The sequence below is a fragment of the Accipiter gentilis genome, chromosome 19, assembly GCF_929443795.1.
Source record: "Accipiter gentilis chromosome 19, bAccGen1.1, whole genome shotgun sequence".
Lineage (NCBI taxonomy): Eukaryota > Metazoa > Chordata > Aves > Accipitriformes > Accipitridae > Astur > Astur gentilis.
The window spans coordinates 20,761,692-20,782,143 of NC_064898.1; the positions used below are offsets into that span (position 1 = coordinate 20,761,692).

Here is a 20,452-nt window from a genome sequence, read left to right on the forward strand (position 1 = left end):
ATGGTCTCAGGCGCCAACTGCTGTGGGTTGTGAGTTTGGACTTTTTTTTTTTGCACCAGCTGTAATTTTGCATGAATCTTATGTTTCTCTTCCTCCGCCCACTACCACCCAGTATGATCTGAACAGCTGCAATGCAAAAATGAACTGCAGCTCTGAGGATGCTGAAACATGAAACGCAAAACGTCAATGCACAAAACAAATGGGAGTACGAGTCCTAAGGGAAATAAGACCTCTTACTGCTTCTCTTGATGATTTGTTTTTAAATATATGTTTTATTTAAAAAAAAAAAAAAAAAAAAAAAAGAAAGAAGTGCAATGGCAACTCTAAACTGGAAGCACAAACAGACAGGGAAAAATAAATAATGTTACTACAGTAACCAAGGACTGATGGAAAAATTGATTGTACTCAGCCATAGTGTTACTGTTCACCGTAAAGCACAGCACATGACAAAGCAAAACAGTTACTAGTAGGATAGTACCGTAAAAGGCTGCATGCTGAACTAAGAAACAAAGAAGCAGATGTGATTGATTGCTTAAAAACAGAGCTGAAAATTAGAATGAAGTTCCTGCTTTAGGATACTTGTTTTTTCAGGTCTGGTGGGCTATTTCCCAACCTGGGGCAATAGTACTTTGCCAGCATGGAAAAATCCATGGCTTCCAAAGATCTGGGGTCACTCTGTGGATTTCTGCAGAATTATCCAAAATTGAAGCTTTCGTTCATGTGTATTTTGTAAAAAAAAAGTTTCTAGCCCTTCTGGTTACAAAGCTTTTTTTGGAGACTTAACTGAAACCCTTGTTTATAAATCTGCGCTGGCCAGGCAAGAAAAATAGTAGTAAAAGAAGTGTGAACTTCTCAAAGTTACCATAGTAGGGCGGTAAGTGAGGCCACTTCGGGGCCACTAAAATGCCCGTATTTTTAACCCTGTCACTGCTGGTGGCTATAATACAAACATCCAGCCAGTCGCGCTCTCCGCGGAGGTTGGCTGGATATACCTGTCAGCTTGACAGGGCGTAGAAATATAAGCTTCAAATAGACAAGTAGCTGAGGAGTCTATTTAGCATTTGCCCTTAAAACATCCTTAAACATTAGGGCTGCTGTAGCCACCAGCTAATAAGCATTGGACTCCTGCGGTGCAGCAGGCAGGAGAGTGTGGGTTTTATAGAAAACTTGGTCCAGCAGCAGCAAAGGCAATTCAGTTTACTATCACGATATCTCTTGCAGTTGTCCCCTTGTGTGTCAGAGTGAAGAATGGCTTCGGTATACAAAGGAAGGGCAATGTGAAATGAGAAAAAAATACCTCCTTCTCCCCTTCCATGCACCCCAAACTGCAATTCCACAGACTTTCCCCAAATCCCTCACAAATGTCCATTGCCTCAGTTTTTGCTTTTAAGACCCTTGTTGACTGTGAAATGAATGAAGATACAAGTTAGTTGGTGTAGTTTCCTACAGAGAGAGGAAAGATCAAATGCTTTTGGTATTTCCTTTAAAGAAACAGGAAGACTCATAAAACATTTGGGGGTGAAGTATGACTCCCTCCAAGAGAGAAATTATTAACTGCATTCAAGCACTGACATTTTGCTTCTGAAAAATCACCCATTTCAATTTAAAGATGCATTATCCTTTTGCGTTCAGAAAAGGTCCTACAGGGCAGTCAGTTCAAGAGATCTTTCCACAGGAGTTCATCATGATTAAATAGAGGCAAGGGAGAGGATTAAATTGAGAGAAAAACAAGCTGACAACTACAATTTAAGGAATTATCTTGCTTGTCATTAATAATAGAGAATCTGTTCAGGAAAAGGGATAATGCAACTTGATGGTCCTCTTTACATTTTACAGTCGCACAAGGGTGTAAATATTTAATCTTTCACTTAATTAATCTTTACAAAATATCTCACAAAAACATTTTTACCTATAGAAATTAGTTTCTATACATCAATATATTTTTATTTTTATAAATTATTCCATCTTTAAGTGCCTTCTATCAATATAAATGATAAAATAGACAATCAAAAATTTTAAAGCTTTTCCCAGTTGTATCCCTCCTTGTCAACATAGGTGCTGTGAATCCTCATACATGTGTGTGTGTCCACATGGGAATGTGTTTGTGTGCATGTGTGTCTGGTGTAAAATGCTTCCATCCTCTCCCACCCCCAAACTCCGTTAAAATAAACTACATTGTTACTAGTTCCTGATGCAATAGTGTTTCCAAAGGGGAAAAAAGAAATGCTTGACTTGGTTTCAGAAATGAAAAGATGTGCATAGTTACCGAAGTCGAGGTGTACCAACTACAAATGTGCAATGACAAGCTTAGAATAGGATCCACCTCCCAGTCAAGTCAAAGAGCGTCCTACCAATGACTTCAGTAGGAAGTGGACCAAGTACTCTGAGCTTGATTTTGCAAGGTGCATGTGGCCCTGATCTAGCAAAACGTTTAAGCCCGTGCTTAGCTTTGAGCACATGAATAGTGCTACTGGAATTGATGGGACTGAACGGCACAGGGAAGGATCACAAGTGACTCCAAGTCAACGGGCTACTCGTGTAGGAATTGGGGTCAAGTGCTGAGCGCCTTGCAGGATCAAGCCCTATATGAGGTTCAAGAGCTGGGAACTTCTCTTTAAAGCAATCAACACACTGAGCTCAGCCATTGAAATCGATCAAAATGTCCGCATGGGCACAGGAGGTGGCTAGCTCCCCTTGACAGAGGGTCTCCATGTCAGAAGTTTATGCCTACAACTGGTGCTCTGAGCACACAACAGATTTGCTTTATATGGTAGAAGTCTTTTTGTTCCTACCCTTTGACCCATCAGTGTCCTTCATGGCTTCAAACACTTTGTGTTGTACATTCATCAAAATTCACATTGACTGCAAAGAACATAAATGCAACAAAAACAGGAAAGCCTCCAAATAGTATATTATAGTTTTCTTCTAAATATTCTCCCGTCGTAATCAGAGGTGCAGTGGCTAATTTATAATTTTTCCTTTGAAGGAATCCAGATGAAAGGCCCAGATTGTTCTTCAATTACAAGTTTGCATTGATTATATATATCTTCTAAGCTATCTCCTTGGACAATAGCTGCAGTAAGAACATATCAATATTTCTTTTAATTGTTACATTCTACAGCATCCAGTGTCAGATATTGATGAAATAAATGAGAAGGAATACGAGCACACTGTGATGTTGTTGATTATGGAAAAATCATATCCCTGCACATGGTAACTAAGTTGAAACCAACGGCACCTTCCCATGACAGAGACCCATCCCACTGCCTGTAGTGAGATGACTGAGCTAGGTTAGTTTAGAGAACAGCAGCTCTGTCCCACAGGAGGGCAGCATGGTAGGCTCCCACTGTTGCAACTCAAGCTTTACATTTCAGCAGTGAGTAGCTGCAGATTTGCAGCCTATTCTTTTCCTGACCTAGTTACAATAAACTCACTCTTGGCTGAAAAAGTTAACTAGAACAGGTCCAAAGTGACAGAAGATAAAGCAACTGTAACACAAAGCACAGTGTCTATACTCCTAAATTCCTTGCCCCCCCCCCCCCCCCCCAGCAGAAATCTGGACCTGCAGTCCAGAGTATGTGCACTGTCAGCATGTGGAGGGGCAACTGGGGGCTTCTGAGTGTTACCCACAAATATCAGTCCCCTGAGTAGGGAGCTGCCTAAACCCATCCAAAGGAAATGCTGGGGCCCAGAGCAAGTCTTAAATCTTGCTCTTTTCCAGGTCAGGAAGAAGATGCCTTTCTCTTCCCCCCCCCTCCATGACCTGTAGCTTGAGCTCTTACCTTGAGGCTAGTGAGGAATTCTTTGCTCTGTACAAATGTAATGATGCAACATCTGTACTGATTTCATTAAAAGCAGTTTTGGGTCAGAGAGGGAATCAAATTCATGAAAAACTATTCCTGAAGTGCATCAAAATTCCAAGGAGTTGAATGCCTCAACTGCCCTTGAGTTTCAGGGAAACATTAGTCCCAAGCCAGGAGTCCTTACTGTGGACACACTATACTGATATGCAGCCTCTGCCAGAGACAGAGCTGATCCAGTTGTTTTGCAATAAAAGACTATCTCTTGGGAAAAAAATTGTTTTTAATAAGAACATACCTGTAAAATATTCTCCAAATTCTTGTTCTAATTTAATTGCTCGATCATAGGTTTTCTTCGCTTGCTCCTCTGTAAGACGTTTATTCATTTCCCTAGAAACACACATGAAGTCATTAAAAAGTTTAGATTCTTGATGGAACAACTTTCTAAAAGATCCATTCAACTGAATCACAGATGGATTGAAATCGGTACAAGAATCAAGTGATGACATTCTTCCGCCAGTTCATGGGCAGTTTCAGGATTTTAAATTTAATTTCATTCTTACGTAGTATGAACCTACATTTTCAGAGTATTTCCCATTTCTCCACTAAATTTTTATTTTGGGTTCACTACTCTACATTCCCGAACAAAATACGAGGCCCAAATCTGGTAAGTGCTAACTGAGATGGACTGGTGGCATCAGGAACCCGTGGCTAAATCTGGGAGCCAGGAGGTCTCAAGGTCTGAGCGCTCAGAGCTCTCCTGCTTCCAGAGCTGAAGCTCCTTCGGGAACCTCTCTATCTCCCAGGCCCACAGCTGGCTGTCTCAGCTGAATAAGGTTGTCCAAAATGCTGAAATGGAAGCTGGGTTTTGACTCAGGCTGGGCCTGTGGAAGTGAAATCATGATTAAAGGCAGAATTCAGCACACTGACACTCCTGACCCTGTAGAAGGAATCCCAGAGTCATTGTAAACCCTTGAAGGGAAGCCCCAGAAGGACCCAGCATGTCTTCCAGGGAGAATTCTTGGTTCAGGTAGGGGCATGAGTTCCAGATATCATGACAAATCAGACTGAGTCTTTCTGGCTGGAAGAGTTAAGATGAGTTATTTATGTATGTTCTCTGTTCCAGTCCTTTCTGACTAACTAGAGAGATACCTAGTCAAGTGTGTCTTGTAGATTCTAAAACATACAGGGTACCAATAAATGTAAAAACATAGACAGTGTCAGTAACATTCTGTTATTTCCAATGTTTTGTTATTTGATAGAGCATTTCTGTTTCAACAGAGGCATTATTTAATAACTTTAAGAAATGAGTTGTCTTGCCCATCCATGCTCAGCTTTTAGTACCACTGTACACTTGCAAAGAATCAATCATAGAATCACAGAATGGTTTGGGTTGGAAGGGACCTTAAAGGTCATCTAGTTCCAACCCCCACTGCCATGGGCAGGGACACCTTCCACTAGACCAGGTTACTCAAAGCCCCATCCAACCCGGCCTTGAACACCTCCAGGGATGGGGCAACCAGCCTCTCTGGGCAACCGGTTCCAGTGCCTCACCACCCTCACAGTGAAGAACTTCTTCCTCACATCTCATCTAAATCTACCCTCTTTCAGTTTAAAGCCATTACCCCTTGTCCTATCCCTATATGCCCTTGTAAAAAGTCCCTCCCCACCTTTCCTGTAGGTCCCCTTTACGTACTGGCAGGCTGCTATAAGGTCTCCCTGGAGCCTTCTCTTCTCCAGGCTGAACAGCCCCAGCTCTCTCAGCCTGTCCCCATAGCAGAGGTGCTCCAGCCCTCTGATCATCTCTGTGGCCCTGCTCTGGACCAGCTCCAACAGGTCCATGTCCTTCTTATGTTGGGGGCCACTGAGCTAAAGGTACTACTCCAGGTGGGCTTTCAGGAGAACGGAGTAGAGGGGCAGAATCCCCTCCCTCGACCTGCTGGCCACACTGCTTTTGATGCAGCCCAGGATACAGTTGGCTTTCTGGGCTGCGAGCGTACATTGCCGGCTCATATTCAGTTTGTCATCCACTAATACCCCCAAGTCCTTCTCTGTGGGGCTGCTCTCAATCCACTCATCACCCAACCTGTATTTGTGCTTGGGATTGCCCCGACCCATGTGCAGGACCTTGCACTTGGCCTCGTTGAACTTCATGAGGTTTCACACAGCCCCAGCTCTCAACCCTGTCCAGGTCCCTCTGGATGGCATCCCGTCCCTCCAGCGTGTCAACTTGTTCTCAGGATATCTGCCTCCAGATATCCAAATTCACTAGCAATAATAGAGTTTGCTTTTCTGGCGTTTTTTCACTGCATGGATTTGTTTTTCTTAAAACATGATGGAAAATTTCTGAGGCAACTAGGAAAGCAAGAGAAGGGAGCACCTTGTGTTCTACATAAATCTGATCTAATGCCTTGCACTGAATCATATGATTATGTGGTAATGGACTGTGTACTGTATGACATGGGTGATGCATGTAGGAAATTATGCGCATGATGGTGCATTAAAAAATGATCTATGAAGTGCACAACAGTATGAACTTGCTACAGCTAACTCCTACCTGGCTTCTGAAAAATACCCTCTAAGGTGTCCAGGATGCAAAAAGGTATTTCTAGAAATGACTTAAAGCTTTCTATCTATGTAACTAACCATATAGCTGGGAACACTGCTTAGAAAAATCTCTCTGGCAGTACCAATGCAATGCAGAAAGCAGGTTTATAAAATGAAGGATAAGAAAGATTTCTTTATATAATTTATGACAGTTATTTGTGGATTATATGAATAGGTTTAATATGTGCCAATCTGTGTCATGCTGCTAAATTTGTAATACTACTAATTCTATTTATTAGAAAGATTGCTATCTAATTGAGTTCAGGTGAGCTTCTCATCAGCTATGCCTACTTGAACATTTCTTTTGGTGACTGAACCAAAACTCTGTCTTGAAGTGGGACATACCATTGCAAATTCTTATGCAAATTAACATTTTCATCTTAAGGACACTCAGCCAAAATTCTAGTGCTAACAACATCCTCCTCCTTCCAGATCTATTTCTGGTAAATTTCTGAGAAGTCTTCCTCAAGATCTTTGAATATCAGAGGAGAAAATACAAATGAAAACATAAACAAGCACTTAAAATAGTAAGTACTTTGAAATAAGCAGAAATTTGCAATACATGTTCAGATTGTAGAGTTGCCTGGGGTATAAAACTGTGCTAGTTGTATCCATGCCTCTGCCCATCCTGTCTGTGCCTTCAGGAGAGAGGATGGAGAAGGGGGAGGACGATGATGTCCATTTTTCATGATGAATTAAAAGTGCTGTCAAACCATAGTCACTTCTAATTTTTTTCTTTCCTAGCCAGGCACCTGCACCGCTGGTGAATTCAAAACGCTTGCAAGAGCTGTCCCTCCAGGCACGTTTCCCAGGGTTTTCCTCCTCCCCCAGTGAAGAGCTCACCCAGGCAGGCTCTTCATTACTTCCAGCTCTCATCCCCATGATCCCACCACCGTCCTCCTTCTTCTAGAGAGAGAGAGGCCAATAGAGAGGTACCAATGGGGATGCTGCTGGGATTAAACCTGTGAGGTGGAGTCACGTAGAGGTGGGGAAGAAAGGAAGGAAGGAAGGAAGGATGGAAAGAAGGAAGGAAGGAAGGACGGCAGGAAGGAAGGAAGGAAGGAAGGATGGTAGGAAGGAAGGAAGGATGGAAGGAAGGATGGAAGGGCAGGATGACAGAGCAGTTTGTTTACAGCAATTTGATTGCTAGGACTGAATTTAATTGAAGAAAGCAGGATCAGGAGACATCCAGCTCAGGCCATGTGTTCTGGTTGCTTTTACATCCAACAGCCCCTTATGGTCTTCCATTGCTGTGGTCATTAGTGTTAGCAGGGTATTTCCAGAGACCCAGCGATAACCAAGTTTCAAGTGCAGGTGCAAGCTTAATTTATGCTCCCTTCACTGTCAGATGAGTGCAAAGAAGCATATATGTAAATGAGAATTAGACTTCAACTTTAAGTGCTGGTTTTGCTGCAAGTTAAATCTTTTGACTTTGTTTCTCTGCATCTTCTGATGAGCAATTTTTTGTCTTTTGTGATTTTACTTTGATATTACACTAACTTTCAACTCACCTGTATGAACAGGAGTAATAGTTATGGCAGATAAACCTATAATTTTTTGTGTTGTAGTAGTTACATACATAAAAAAGACCAAGTGAGCAGTTGCATTATGCTGTCATAAAAATGTCCTCTTTCTGTTCCCATAGAGCACTGATTTACCATGTTAAACTTCTTCATACTAAAATAATAGTATGTATTGGAAAGGGGTTATATCGGTTCATCTATGCACACTCTACAACTCACTACTGCTTACATCAGAGTATTTATTTGTTTAGCCAGACCCTGAGTGATTTAGCTACATTGCTAAATAAAATAAATGATTCTTACTAGCAAGGGGCTCAGAATTATGTCATTATTCTCAAGACAATTCTTTAAAAAGAACAATACTGTTTATATCAAGAGTTGTCATTTCTGTTAGAAAATTTTGAGTGCTGTTTGATAAGATAAATACACATTAGATAGATTAACTAGATAAAAAGATTACTTGTGGAGAGCAGGCTGCAGGGGATAAACTAATTTAGAATGCCTGAATTAATTATGATTTTCTCTCTTTTTTTTCCAGGAGTTGTATTGTGGTTACATAATTAATTTATATAAGCCATATTAGTGAAAAAAATCCCAAACTAGTACTGATATATAAGGACTTCTGCTGTCCCATGAAAGTTTGGATTTCTAATCAAGGGTGTCTTCCACAGAGTATTTGCAGAACAAGGAATTCAGAGTGATATAAGGGATTTCACTTTGTTTGTCCCTACCATACTGTCAACAGGTTTAGATTTGGAGACTGAAGAACAACTTACTTTTGATTTATATCAGTAAGAAAAATTCTGCTAGCTCTGCATAACTTATTTTGTCCTAAGTGAAATATTAGCATTGCCGTAGTTTAATAACAGGATGATTGTCATAATGTTTTGCATCTTCATAACACTTTTCAGTCAATCTGTTCAAGGATTTGCTGTTCTTACATCAAATCAATGAAGCCGTTATGTTAGTGCCACATTTCTGGTTCTGCCTAATGTATATCTCAGAGTAAGGACCACTTTTATTTATTTATTTTTATTTTTTTTTTAATCACTCCAGATGCAATGTCAGCATTAAACAAATAATGGAAATATTTTATGGATGGGATAACTGTAGGTTAAGATCTATCTTAAACCAATCAGTGCAGAAGGTAGGCTATCAGACTACCCTTCACCTTCTATACAGCAACATAATGAGAATATAAGTGAATTGTAGGGCAGGAAGAAACATCAAGAAGTCATCCAACTCAAGATGGTTTTGGTCAGGATGGGGCTGTGCAAGTGCCACATTCTGTGCCTCATTCCCTGTAATGCGGCTGGACACACAACAACCTTATCACCAAAAGGCAGGGCCAGGGAGGATGCACATTCCTGGGATGGGGCATGTTAACATTCTCCAGCTCTGTCACCCAACAGTGGTGGGCACACCGTTACCGTAACCAGACAGGCATCTGTCACAGGAGGGGGGATGCCTAGATTTTAGCTGTGTAACAGATACCCATGGCATCGCCTGGCATTTGCAGAGCCTTTGGTGAGGGGAAGGCACAAAGTTCCAAATTTTATCCCTATCAGAGCAAATTAAGCTGATAACTCTTGCATTACCCGAAGTGTACATGGAAAACAAATGATCACAATGTGTTTTATCCTGAGCTTTAACCAGTATGAAGATCACTTCCATATTTCCTCCTCAGCCTTCTCTCCTTGACACTAGATAACCCCTGTTCCTCCTCCACTTCTAGGGTGGAACCCAGCACCAGGCCAGTGCTCCAGCTGAGGCCTCATCCATACCCAGTACAACAAAATGACTGTCTGTTGTGTCCTTACACAACACTGATATTAATACAGCCCACAGTGGCAGTTTCTTTTTTTGCAACCGCATTACCCATCCATTCATATTCCTGTGTGATCCATCCCAACCACCAGATGCTTTTCTGCAGTGCTATAGCTTAATTATTCCCTGCTTGTGCTCACGCATTTAATTTTCTCTCCTTTGTGCTGAATTTCATCTTACTGATTTTACATTGTTGTGCTGGTTTTGGCTGGGATAGAGTTAATTTTCTTCACAGTAGCTAGTAGGGGGCTAAATTTTGGACTTGTGCTGAAAACAGTGCTGATAACACAGGGATGTGTTAGTTATTGCTGAGCAGGGCTTACCCAGAGCCGAGGGCTTTTCTGCTTCTCCCCCCACCCCACCAGCGAGGAGGCTGGGGGGGCACAAGGAGTTGGGGGGGACACAGCTGGGACAGCTGACCCCAAATGACCCAAGGGGTATCCCAGACCATAGGACGTCATGGTCGGCAGATAAAGCTGGGGAAGAAGAAGAAGGAAGGGGGGACGTTGGGAGTGATGGCGTTTGTCTTCCCAAGTCCCGTTAGGCGTGATGGAGCCCTGCTGTCCTGGGGATGGCTGAACTCCTGCCTGCCCGTGGGAACTGGGGAATGGATTCCTGGTTTTGCTTTGCTTGTGTGCACAGCTTTTGCTTTATCTGCTAAACTGTCTTTATCTCAGCCCACGAGTTTCTCACTTTTACTGTTCCGATTCTCTCCCCCAACCCAACACGGGGGAGAGAGCGAGTGAGTGGCTCTGTGGGGCTTAGTTACTGGCTGGGGTTAAACCATGACAACTGAGTTTTAATCTTATCCTCTAAAGTGCTTGCCAGCTCAGCCTCGAGTTATTCACAAACTTTGCAAAAGTATTGCCCAATTCATCATTCAAGTAATTCATGGAAATAACAAGTAGTCCCAAATAGGGACACATCTCAGGAAATATTCTGCTACTGAGAATGTCCCAGGGAGCCAGAATAAAAATCAAGATGCGATACAATTCCGGATATCCATCTCATGAAAGAAGGAAATAAGATTGATTTGATTTTCTCTTGATGCACATACATTGGCTGCCTCTTAGAACCTTTTTACCCTCTCAGTTATTATACTTGAGTTGTTTAACTGTTCCCTAGATCCCAGTGTTTTTCTGAGTATTGAAATTAGGTTGCCTGGTGACAACATGAAGTTGGTGCCTTTTCTTTCCTTCTTTAAGTGTTACATTTGTCCCTCTCCAGTCCGTGGATCTTTGCCTATCCTCTTACAGACCTTCAAGGAAATGAAGGGCTGACCAAGAGGCAGACACTGAAAATCTGACCCAGGTTTACCCTCTGGTTCGCCCCTGTGACCAGACCCTACACCCCAAGAGCACCCAAGGCTGGATGGGACAAGCCGTGCCGCATGAGTCCTTGGTGAACTTGCTGCACAGGTTGGAACAAGTACACAGAGCACTGGCAGGGAGTCCTTCATGGTCCAGCACATAAGCCCACATGTCCCACTGTGAACAGTTCAAAGGCAGCTTTGACTTGTTCCTTGAGATGCGGGGATACCGTGGGTGGCAGGCAGGGAGAGCAAGTCGCCACTGTTCTCACTTCCTTTTGTTATTACTGATTTTAGGGGAGAGGCAAAATGTAGACTCAAGACCTGTGTTGAGACTGTACCCTGAAAAAAAAACGCTTGAAGGAGTTTATACTTACATCAGAGGCTCCCATGACTTAGGCTTAATGAAGATAGCGATGGGATAGAGTTGTGCAACCTGTAGTCGTTTGATAGCATTTCCTGACACATCGAGTATACAGTGCTTGCCCTGTTGGAAACAGATGAGGATGTGTTTGTTTTCGCAGAGTTTGCTGCAGATCAGCCAAAAGACGGGAAGCAATTCCGCAGCGCGGTGCCCTGGAACGGGGCCATTGCTGGCACACCAGGGAACGGGGACCCCAGGGCACGCGCTCCACTCCTCTGCGCACTTTACTTTGCTTTGGTGCTAATATAAAATAGCCACTGGAGATATGGGAACAAACTTGTTTTTTATTTTTACTGGGATGAACTTTGCAGGGGGGAGAGGATTTTCTTCAGAGATGAGGAAAATCAATTCATAAAAGTAATAGGATGTCTACGTTTTTACTGGTTAATTCAGTTCTTGTTTGTGTCAAAGACTCCCTGTGTCACCTGAGGCAAGTAATTTAATCTTTCTGTGCTTCATTCTTTTTCCTCTGTGAAAGTGAGATAAGTTTATTTACCTGTCTTACAGAGGCAAGAGGGAAGGAAGTTTTGGGGCATACCTGAGGCGCTGTGTTAGTTTCCTGAACTGATGGCACTACATCCAGGTACAGAAAGTGCCAAGGATGTTGTCATTCAAAGTCAGAGACTCCACTTGTGGAGACATTATAAAGCCTACAAATATTAGCATGCTGTTTTGCAGATATATATTTTTGGCAGAAGAGTCATGTCTGAGATACAGTGTGGAAACAAAACAGGTCATGTTGCATGGTCAATAAAACCAGTGTCAACCTACCCTTTCTGCCACGAATCTCACAGACTGGACACTAGTTCCATATAAATTATCATTGTACTGCCCAGCTTCTATAAATTTGTGCTCTTGGATATCTTTTTCCATTTGTTCTCTTGAAATGACAAAATGATAATCTCTCCCATCCACTTCATAGTCACGCTTTGGCCGTGTGGTATCTGCATGAAACAAAAGACAGACGATCAAGAAGTCTGTAAAAACATTTCATGGAAAAAAATGCTGCAATTATGGTTCGCTCAGTGGACAATGCTGGGTCTGCTGTAAGTGGAGGTGCCTCACATCTGGGAGCAGATCCTTGGCTACTACATACTGTTTTCAATGGAGTTATGACAATAAAGCTGTCTTTTCAAAGTAACGCCTTCTGATGTTTACTTCCAATCAATACCAGAATTCCATTTTTTTCAGCAGGATCACACACAAACCCCAAACACAAAATGCATTCCAGATTGTAAAACTAATCCTATTACAGTGATAAAATGAATCACAATCTCATCAATTTAATGTAGTCTTAATTATAAGGCTGATTCTGATCTCATCTCCAGCAGTTTTAAGCTGGTGTATTTGCAGAGACAACAGTTTAAAATGAAGTAAGACTGCAATCAGGGTCTGAAATAAACACTCAGCAAGCTCTAATGATCCAAGATATAAACATTCTGCTTAATTCAGGGTCCAATATTGCTTTCAGATTAGACAGTCTAGACCTCTGACAAATCACAGATTTCTCCATATTTTTATTGATGGATGCTGCGCAATTGAGTTGAAACATTTTACATTTTACCAGTATTTCAAACTTTTATCTTATTTAAGAAACCTCACATTAATTGATGAGTAAATTGAGTTAGTGGCTAGAAGGCTCCTTTTTTAAAAAGATGCTAGAGCTTTTGAGACAATTCTTCTGAGAAATTCTTTCCAGACTTCCACAATCTTTTTTTTTTGTTTGTTCCTTTCCCCTTTTTTGTCCAATGGAAAAATGGCTTTTGAGAAACTCAATTACAAATACTTCACAGATGCTGCATTCACAGCAATTCACTTAATGTGTGGCACCAAGCGCTACAGTTCACTTAGCTGCAATGAAGGAGTAAAATCATACTTACGTGGTACACATGACCCAAACTTATCAGGGAATTCAGATATCAAATCATCGTTGATCCGATCTTTCATAGGACCCAGAATAATAACTGGCCTGGTGTAATTAACTGAACAACAAAAAGAAAGGCACATTTTGATAATCTTACTGGCAATAACAGTAAATCTTCCCAAAGATGCACTAACCAGAGTTGTTGCCTTTATGTATGAAGTGAAAACTTAGGTGTACATTTTATTGATGAATAGTTTATTTATTGACATGGATAAGGAAAAAGGAACGAGTACCACTTATTTTGCAGAGCTCTGTGATGGTGCATGCACATGTAGTCAAACGACTATGTGGAAGGGTATATATTTGCTATTGCTCAACAAGGTCACTCCCAAACGCTTGCAGAAGGACTCTCACATGAGGCATGGAAAGGATATTATAGGATTTTTTTTTCCTCCTCACTTAAATGAGTGCACCCCCCACTAAATCAGGTGGGTGCGCTCTCATTTTCAGTTGTCTTCCCATAGGTTCATCTACCCTGCTTAGAGGCACATATCACATTCGAAGGAAAATAATAAAGGCCTCCCATGTAACAATATTGCAGTAAATCTAGAAAATCTGCATCAATATTCTGTAGACTGATGAACATATTTATTGGTAAAGGCCATGAGAGGGTACTGGGGAGAGTCCTGAGAATGTTAGGAAGTGAGGGCTAGCGAGGGAGACCCTTACAGCATTTCTTTTGTATGCAATAGACCCAGTGGCCAAGAAAAAGGAGCCACAGAGAATCTGGGGCTGGTACAGCAAGGCTTACTGCTCTGCTGGCCCCCAAAATGTGAAATGAAAAATATAAGGAACAGTGACAGAACAGCAGATGAAACTTACTTTCCTGTCTGGTGACAGGTTCATAAGAAAGGATGCAGTCTTCTTGGCCTCCTGACGAGAGAAGAAAGAGAAGAGATTGAAGCTGACAAGCAACACGTCAAGTACTAAAGCTTGATAAAATGCTTCACATAGAGACAGATTGGGTTCAACACTTCTCTCTGGTAATACTCTCATCTGAACCATTCCAAAGTCCCCCATAACTTTAAAGTGTGGAGACCACTTTTTTCCTTCCCCCTCCCTCCCCTGCCACATGTTTCAATTCTCTTGGCTGAAATTGGGCTTTTTCAATGATGGGCAGTAAGACTTCATTAATTGATTTGATAGCAAGGCTGTTTCCAAGGATAGTGCAGAAATTTAAGATGCAATTCTTTCGCTTCTCCTATTGTTAAGGCCCTAACATGCTGCTGCAGGGCAAATCCACAGGCTACCTAAATTGAACAATTTTTATCCTCAGAATATACACATTTTGGTTGATCGTCCTTCTGTGCATAACCTCCATAGTCTAGTTTATTCACAGCCTGACGTCTAGCTCTGAGCTATTTTCTGACCCTTATCCTTTCCCTGAACACAAATCTCACAGCATCATATTTTAAACACTTATCCTCCCTCCACTCCTGTTAGGACAGTGCTGTTTCCTCGTGGTGACATTTAAAAAGCAGAGAAATTTGCAGTGAGAAACAAATGGCACTATATGGAGCATGACTTGGGCGCAGGTGTGCAGCCCCAGTGCATCACTGTCCTCTCCCCTACAGAGTGCAAGAGGAGAGAGGGGAGGGTTCTTCAATCTACTGCATGAATAATTCCTGGACATTTCTTTTTTTTTAGGTTACTGTCACATACATGGTACCACGTAAGGGCTCTGGTACATTCTAAATACGACTTAGGCTTAGCAAAGTTTAAAATTATGATTTTATTTTTACTCGGTTCAGGGCTTGTCTCTGCGAAGATCCACAGATGGGATTTTGCAACTAATTTAGATACTACAGAAGAAAGAGTGCCATAAGGAGTACCAGGGCTTTGTAAAATAGACAGGATTGCCTTCATTTCATCTGTTTGCATGCACATGAGCCTGTGCTACATTATTCTGATGGGCTCCTGCCAAACCAAAGCATGCACATACAGGGGAAAAACACTGCCTGACACCTGATGGATGATACAGGTAGGATTTAGAAGGGGCTACACCTCACCTTGAAGTAGTCTGACTGCTATCTGAGTCACTCTTGAGGTTCCATTAACTATATTAACAAGATTTGTATTGGATGCAATGCCTAGCTCCCAAGTAGGTACAAAACTTTTTGTGGTTTAGTCTTAGGCTGACTCCCATCTCATGAATCTAATATGTTGATAGGTATTTTTTGTGATATATTATCTAGACAGTTGTCAGAAATGTGTAAGAAAGCTTTTCAAGTAAAATTAATGTTGTAATTAAGGACAATGACAGAAAAAGCAAATAAAAAAATGTACTGATGTGTTAGGAGAGAGGGACCAACTCCAACCTAGCAATGGTGCGGAAGCAGCAAAGGAGAAAACATCATTTTTAATAAAAGGAAGAAATTAGACAGCTTTTGAGGACAAGGCAACTTAACATATGAGGAGTGTGGATAATGGATTTTTCTCTCTATTTGCAATTGTTTGATACCGTAATCACTTGCTTAACTTTGGCTTTTTGCAAAGTTAAAAACGCTAGAACTATTGTTACACTAGGTTTCATGCATCAGGTGTATTATTTTCTCTGGGAATTCTAGGGGTGATCTAAAACTCAGGATGTCCCATTCCCCTGGAGATGAAACAATTCACTCTCCAGGCTGGACGAGCGTGCTCCTGCACTGCCTGCCCTCCGGCCCCCAGAGCCAAGGCTATCTGTGCTTTTCAACAGCCCCACAAAGTCGACCTTGGGGAGGGCGATGAAGCCATCATGTACTAGGCAGAGGGAAGGCAGCCTGTTTGTACGAATAGACTCTTAAACTTGAAAATACTTGTTTCAATGGCATACAGATCTGCAGAAGGGGATTCATTTCAGCTAATTTCAGAAGCCTGTGTTGTGAGTGCTTAAGTCTGAGCTAGTCCCTAGGTACGTTTTAGAGTCAATAGGTGCCTACAAATAGGCAAGTGCGTATTCTAAGACATGAGTCATCTGACCTATTTTAGATGTCTACTTCGGAATGAGAGAAAAAGTCAGAAGGGTGTGTTTGTCTCCATTGTCCCATAACGGCATTTAAACAGCAAGGTCAGATCCAGACATCTGCATTTAAACGGTAGAATCCCATGGGACTGACTCTGAGGAGCAACTGAAGGAAAACAACCAGTAATTCTGACACTATTGTTTAAAAATTTCTCTGTGGGCTAATATTTGGCTTTGGCACAGAATTATAACCAGCACAAATAAGGCAGTACAGATTTTACCTTCTGTTTTGCCCAGTCTCTGGCAGGCATGTCCACACGCTAAAGCTGTCGTTACATCCACGCTATCAGTAGGGTATGGGCTATGGAGACAAACAAGCCTGTTGTTTCACAGGAGTCTTATGAAACTGGTGTCCTGGTTTCGGCTGGGATAGGGTTAATTTTCTTTCTAGTAGGTGGTATGGTGTTCTGTTTTGGGTTCAGTATGAGAAGAATGTTGATAACACATTGATGTTTTCAGTTGTTTCTAAGTGGTGTTTAGATTAAGTCAAGGATTTCTCAGCTTCTCGTGCCCAGCCAGCAAGAAGGCTGGAGGGGCACAAGAAGTTGGGAGGGGACACAGCCAGGACAGCTGACCCAAACTGGCCAAAGGGATATTCCATACCATGGGATGTCATGCCCAGTATATAAACTGGGGGCAGTTGGCCTGGGGGGGGGAATCACTGCTCAGGAACTAACTGGGCATCAGTCAGCGAGTGGTGAGCAATTGCATTGTGCATCACTTGTTTTGTATATTCCAATCCTTTTATTATTATTCTCATTTTATTATTGTTACTATTATCATTATGAATTTCTTCCTTTCTGTTCTATTAAACTGTTCTTATCTCAACCCACGAGTTTTACTTTTTTTTTTTTTTTCCAATTGTCTCCCCCATCCCACTGGGTGTGCGGGAATGGGTGAGCGGCTGCGTGGTGCTTAGTTACTGGCTGGGGTTAAACCACGACAACTGGCCAGACTGAAAGCAAAATAAAAACTCCAGCCCCCTCACACTGTGCTGAAGCTTAAGTCATTGGAAAGGGTTGCAGCAAGGTGAAACGTTGAGGCTGGCTGTGATACACAGGGACTTAAAGATAGACATCTTCCTGATGCTGAGTTTCAGACTCAACATGGAGCGCAAGTGTTGAGGAAAGCTGCTCCATTTCCACTACTTTACTTTTCTGGAAAAAAGGCTCAGGAAGCTCAAGTTTCTATGTGAATAAAATCCTTGCAAGTACTGTCCAGCCAAAATCCTGTAATTTCTCAAAGGCTAATATGCATGTCAACCGTACCAGATGGTATTCTTTAATGATCTCTACTCAGTCAGTACTGCATGGTTTTGAAGTAGTCCATAAAGTATTAAGTATAATGAAGAGTTCTAGAATCAATCAATAATCAGATTGCTATAACCTTGCGATGGCTTTGAGGTGTGGGGGACAGTGTGAAATTCAGCAGGACACGGGCTCTTATTTATCATTTGGCTAAGCCTCATTTACCACCCACATTAATGGCTTAATTAGCACAGATTAGCTCTATTGATCTGGAAAATCTTTGTGAAATTTAACAGACAAAACAAAAGGAGAAAAAAGAAAAAGCCCTTCCTGTTGGATTTTGCCATGATCCCCTGTTCTTCAGTAAAATTCCATCAAGTCAAAAAGAGAAGAGAAGAAAGAAAATAAGGAGGAAAGAAAGAAAATAAGGAGAGAAGAAAAAGAAGCTTTCCTAAATGTAATATACTTATGAGTAAAATTATTGGAGGGCTTTCACTTTCCCAGAATTGCTATGGCTCTGCTTCCATTTGTTCTTTGTTTGCCTGTTGGTGATTTCTCATGCTTGGGAAGAGAAGAATAACCTGGAGACTGTTATAACTCGTAGCCTCTATAAGCTGGGCAGAGAGGTCCTGGGCAGTCAGATGAGTTTCATAAAGACTACCAATTTAATCTTTTTAACGGGTTTTGTAGTATTTCAGAGCAGTAGCCCTAAAATGGATGTAAGGTGTTGCCTCTGTTTTCCCTTTCTGATTAGATGGCAGAGAGTCTGTGAGACTCAAGACCAGTTTCAGCGTAGACCTGGCAGATATCAGGCATTTTTCAGGTAACCCATAAAAAGGGCCCATTTCCTATTATCTTGCCAGAGCATCCAGGGCTACCAAGTGCTGGTGTAACTGCACCCAGCGTGTGAGTAACGGGGCAGGAGAGCTGCTGTGAGCTGCCGTGGTGCAGCCACCAGGTAACTAAACACCTACCCTCATCAAGCACCTTCTGCAGGGGGAATCCATGGATTTTGGCATGTTATTAATGGCTGTGAATGAAAAAAATCTGTAAAGCGATCTAAGACAGTGAATAACAAAAAAGTAGTACTTATGAAGACAGCTAAAATTATTTAAGATTTTAGAAAAATCAAAGAGAATTTTTGGGTTCGTTAAAATTTCTTGGACTAATGGTGGAGGTTACCATCAATACACATGTGAAAATACATGTAGATGAGCCAAATTAATTTTATTTTGAGCTCTTGCCTGAATTTTGTTGTTCAGCTGGATCTAAAATCAAAGATTTCATTTTATTTTTTATTTTCCTGTCACCATCCATTTAGGGTTTGGGCTAACGTATGGACTACCTGAGTCATACATGCAAGATCTTGGAGAAATAAATTTCTTGTTTTGTTTCATCTGCACAGACTGCACTGGACAGTCAATATCCTAGCCTCCAAATCCCTTTTCTGGACCTCTATTTATGTAAGTAAACACACAGTTTTTGGAAGTATGTTGATAGCTATGAAAGGCTGGAAATCCAATACATAAAAAGATCATTAGTAGTCTGAGAATGAACTTATGACTGAAAAGTGATCTATCAGCACCGTATGTTTAAGTTCAATATAGCTTATGAGGGCATAAAATGAGACTTCAATACTTGTGCCAATTTGAGTGTGCCTGGATAATACAGCAATCCTTGAGGAGTGTAAGAAAGAGCTAACGTAAGTGTCCTAATTAATCAGTGGCCTAACATAATAATCAGGACTGCAACCTTGTTCTGAGTCTTCAAATCTCATTACAAGACTGACTTGCTGACAGGGGGTTTCTAATTGTTTCTAACAATTTCCCTTATTTTTACTTTTTAGTCATGTATTGCCTCTCTAAGTAATTGGTGCAATCACAACCAGTTATGCAATTAGGCTGAATAGATGTGGTAATGTGTATGTAATTTTGATGACAGCTGTAAAAACCTTTACTGAACTACATGTAAGAGCGCTACAACACATATGCAAGAGAGGGACTTGAAATTCATGGCCATTGTGAAAATCATGTCTTACAAAATAAAAACTGATGAGTCCATGGTAAAAAATATGTTCTTACAAGCTTGGTTTGAAAAAGAAATCAGAACATTTTAAGTTACAGAGCTCAAAATAAACTTTCAATCATGGTTTGATTAGCTGGTTCAGGGATAAGTCAAAGTTGGCTGTGTGTATCCTTATCACAAACAGAACATCATTCTGCTAGACCAGGACTTTATATACCACTCTGCAAAATTGGTTTTACTGTTGAGAACAGGTGCAAATCAACTAACATAGTTGTAGCCTTCATATTAGCATGGCCACTGTGATGCAGCAGCAGCTGTGTGGCAGCTCAGCCCCTTTTACATCAGGCCAGCATTTGTTCCTGGCTCAAAAATACTTTTAGATTTTTTTATCAAGGGCCAGATTCTGCTGTCAAATGTGTTTGTGGTACCCCTGAAGTTAATGGAGGTGAAGGTTATCTGCTGGGATAAAAAAAATCCTACTGTTGGCTCCAACTCTTCTGCTTATTACAAACCCCATGTTGAGAGCACTGGCAGGAAAAATCAGGTTTACTATCTGCAACAGCCTTGTTGCTAAGAAATGGTCAAAGAATTTTCTCTTGAGACCACATAGGAGGACTTTCAATTTTATCATTATTTTGAAATAAAAAGTATCTGATTTCTGTTGAGAAGTTGATTTTTTAATGCCCAACCCCAAGACATGAGCAATACTTCAGCCAAATACTCAAATTTTTAAGCAATATATTTTTATAAACAAATATGAAT

General features: G+C 41.3%; 1 protein-coding gene across 26 annotated transcripts in view; it reads right to left on the minus strand.

Moving 5' to 3' along the window:
• Positions 1–315: 315 nt before the first annotated feature.
• Positions 316–20,452, minus strand: part of DLG2 (discs large MAGUK scaffold protein 2) — a 1,018,327-nt gene continuing 998,190 nt past the window's right edge. For all 26 annotated transcript variants that reach the window (XM_049823421.1, XM_049823420.1, XM_049823428.1 and 23 more), the window contains 6 exons: positions 14,237–14,287; positions 13,371–13,472; positions 12,262–12,434; positions 11,444–11,553; positions 4,099–4,190; positions 316–3,073 (listed from right to left, as the gene is read on the minus strand). In XM_049823421.1, coding sequence (XP_049679378.1) covers positions 2,967–3,073; positions 4,099–4,190; positions 11,444–11,553; positions 12,262–12,434; positions 13,371–13,472; positions 14,237–14,287 — 635 coding nt within the window. In that variant the 3' untranslated portion in view covers positions 316–2,966. The remainder of the gene's footprint in view (positions 3,074–4,098; positions 4,191–11,443; positions 11,554–12,261; positions 12,435–13,370; positions 13,473–14,236; positions 14,288–20,452) is intronic.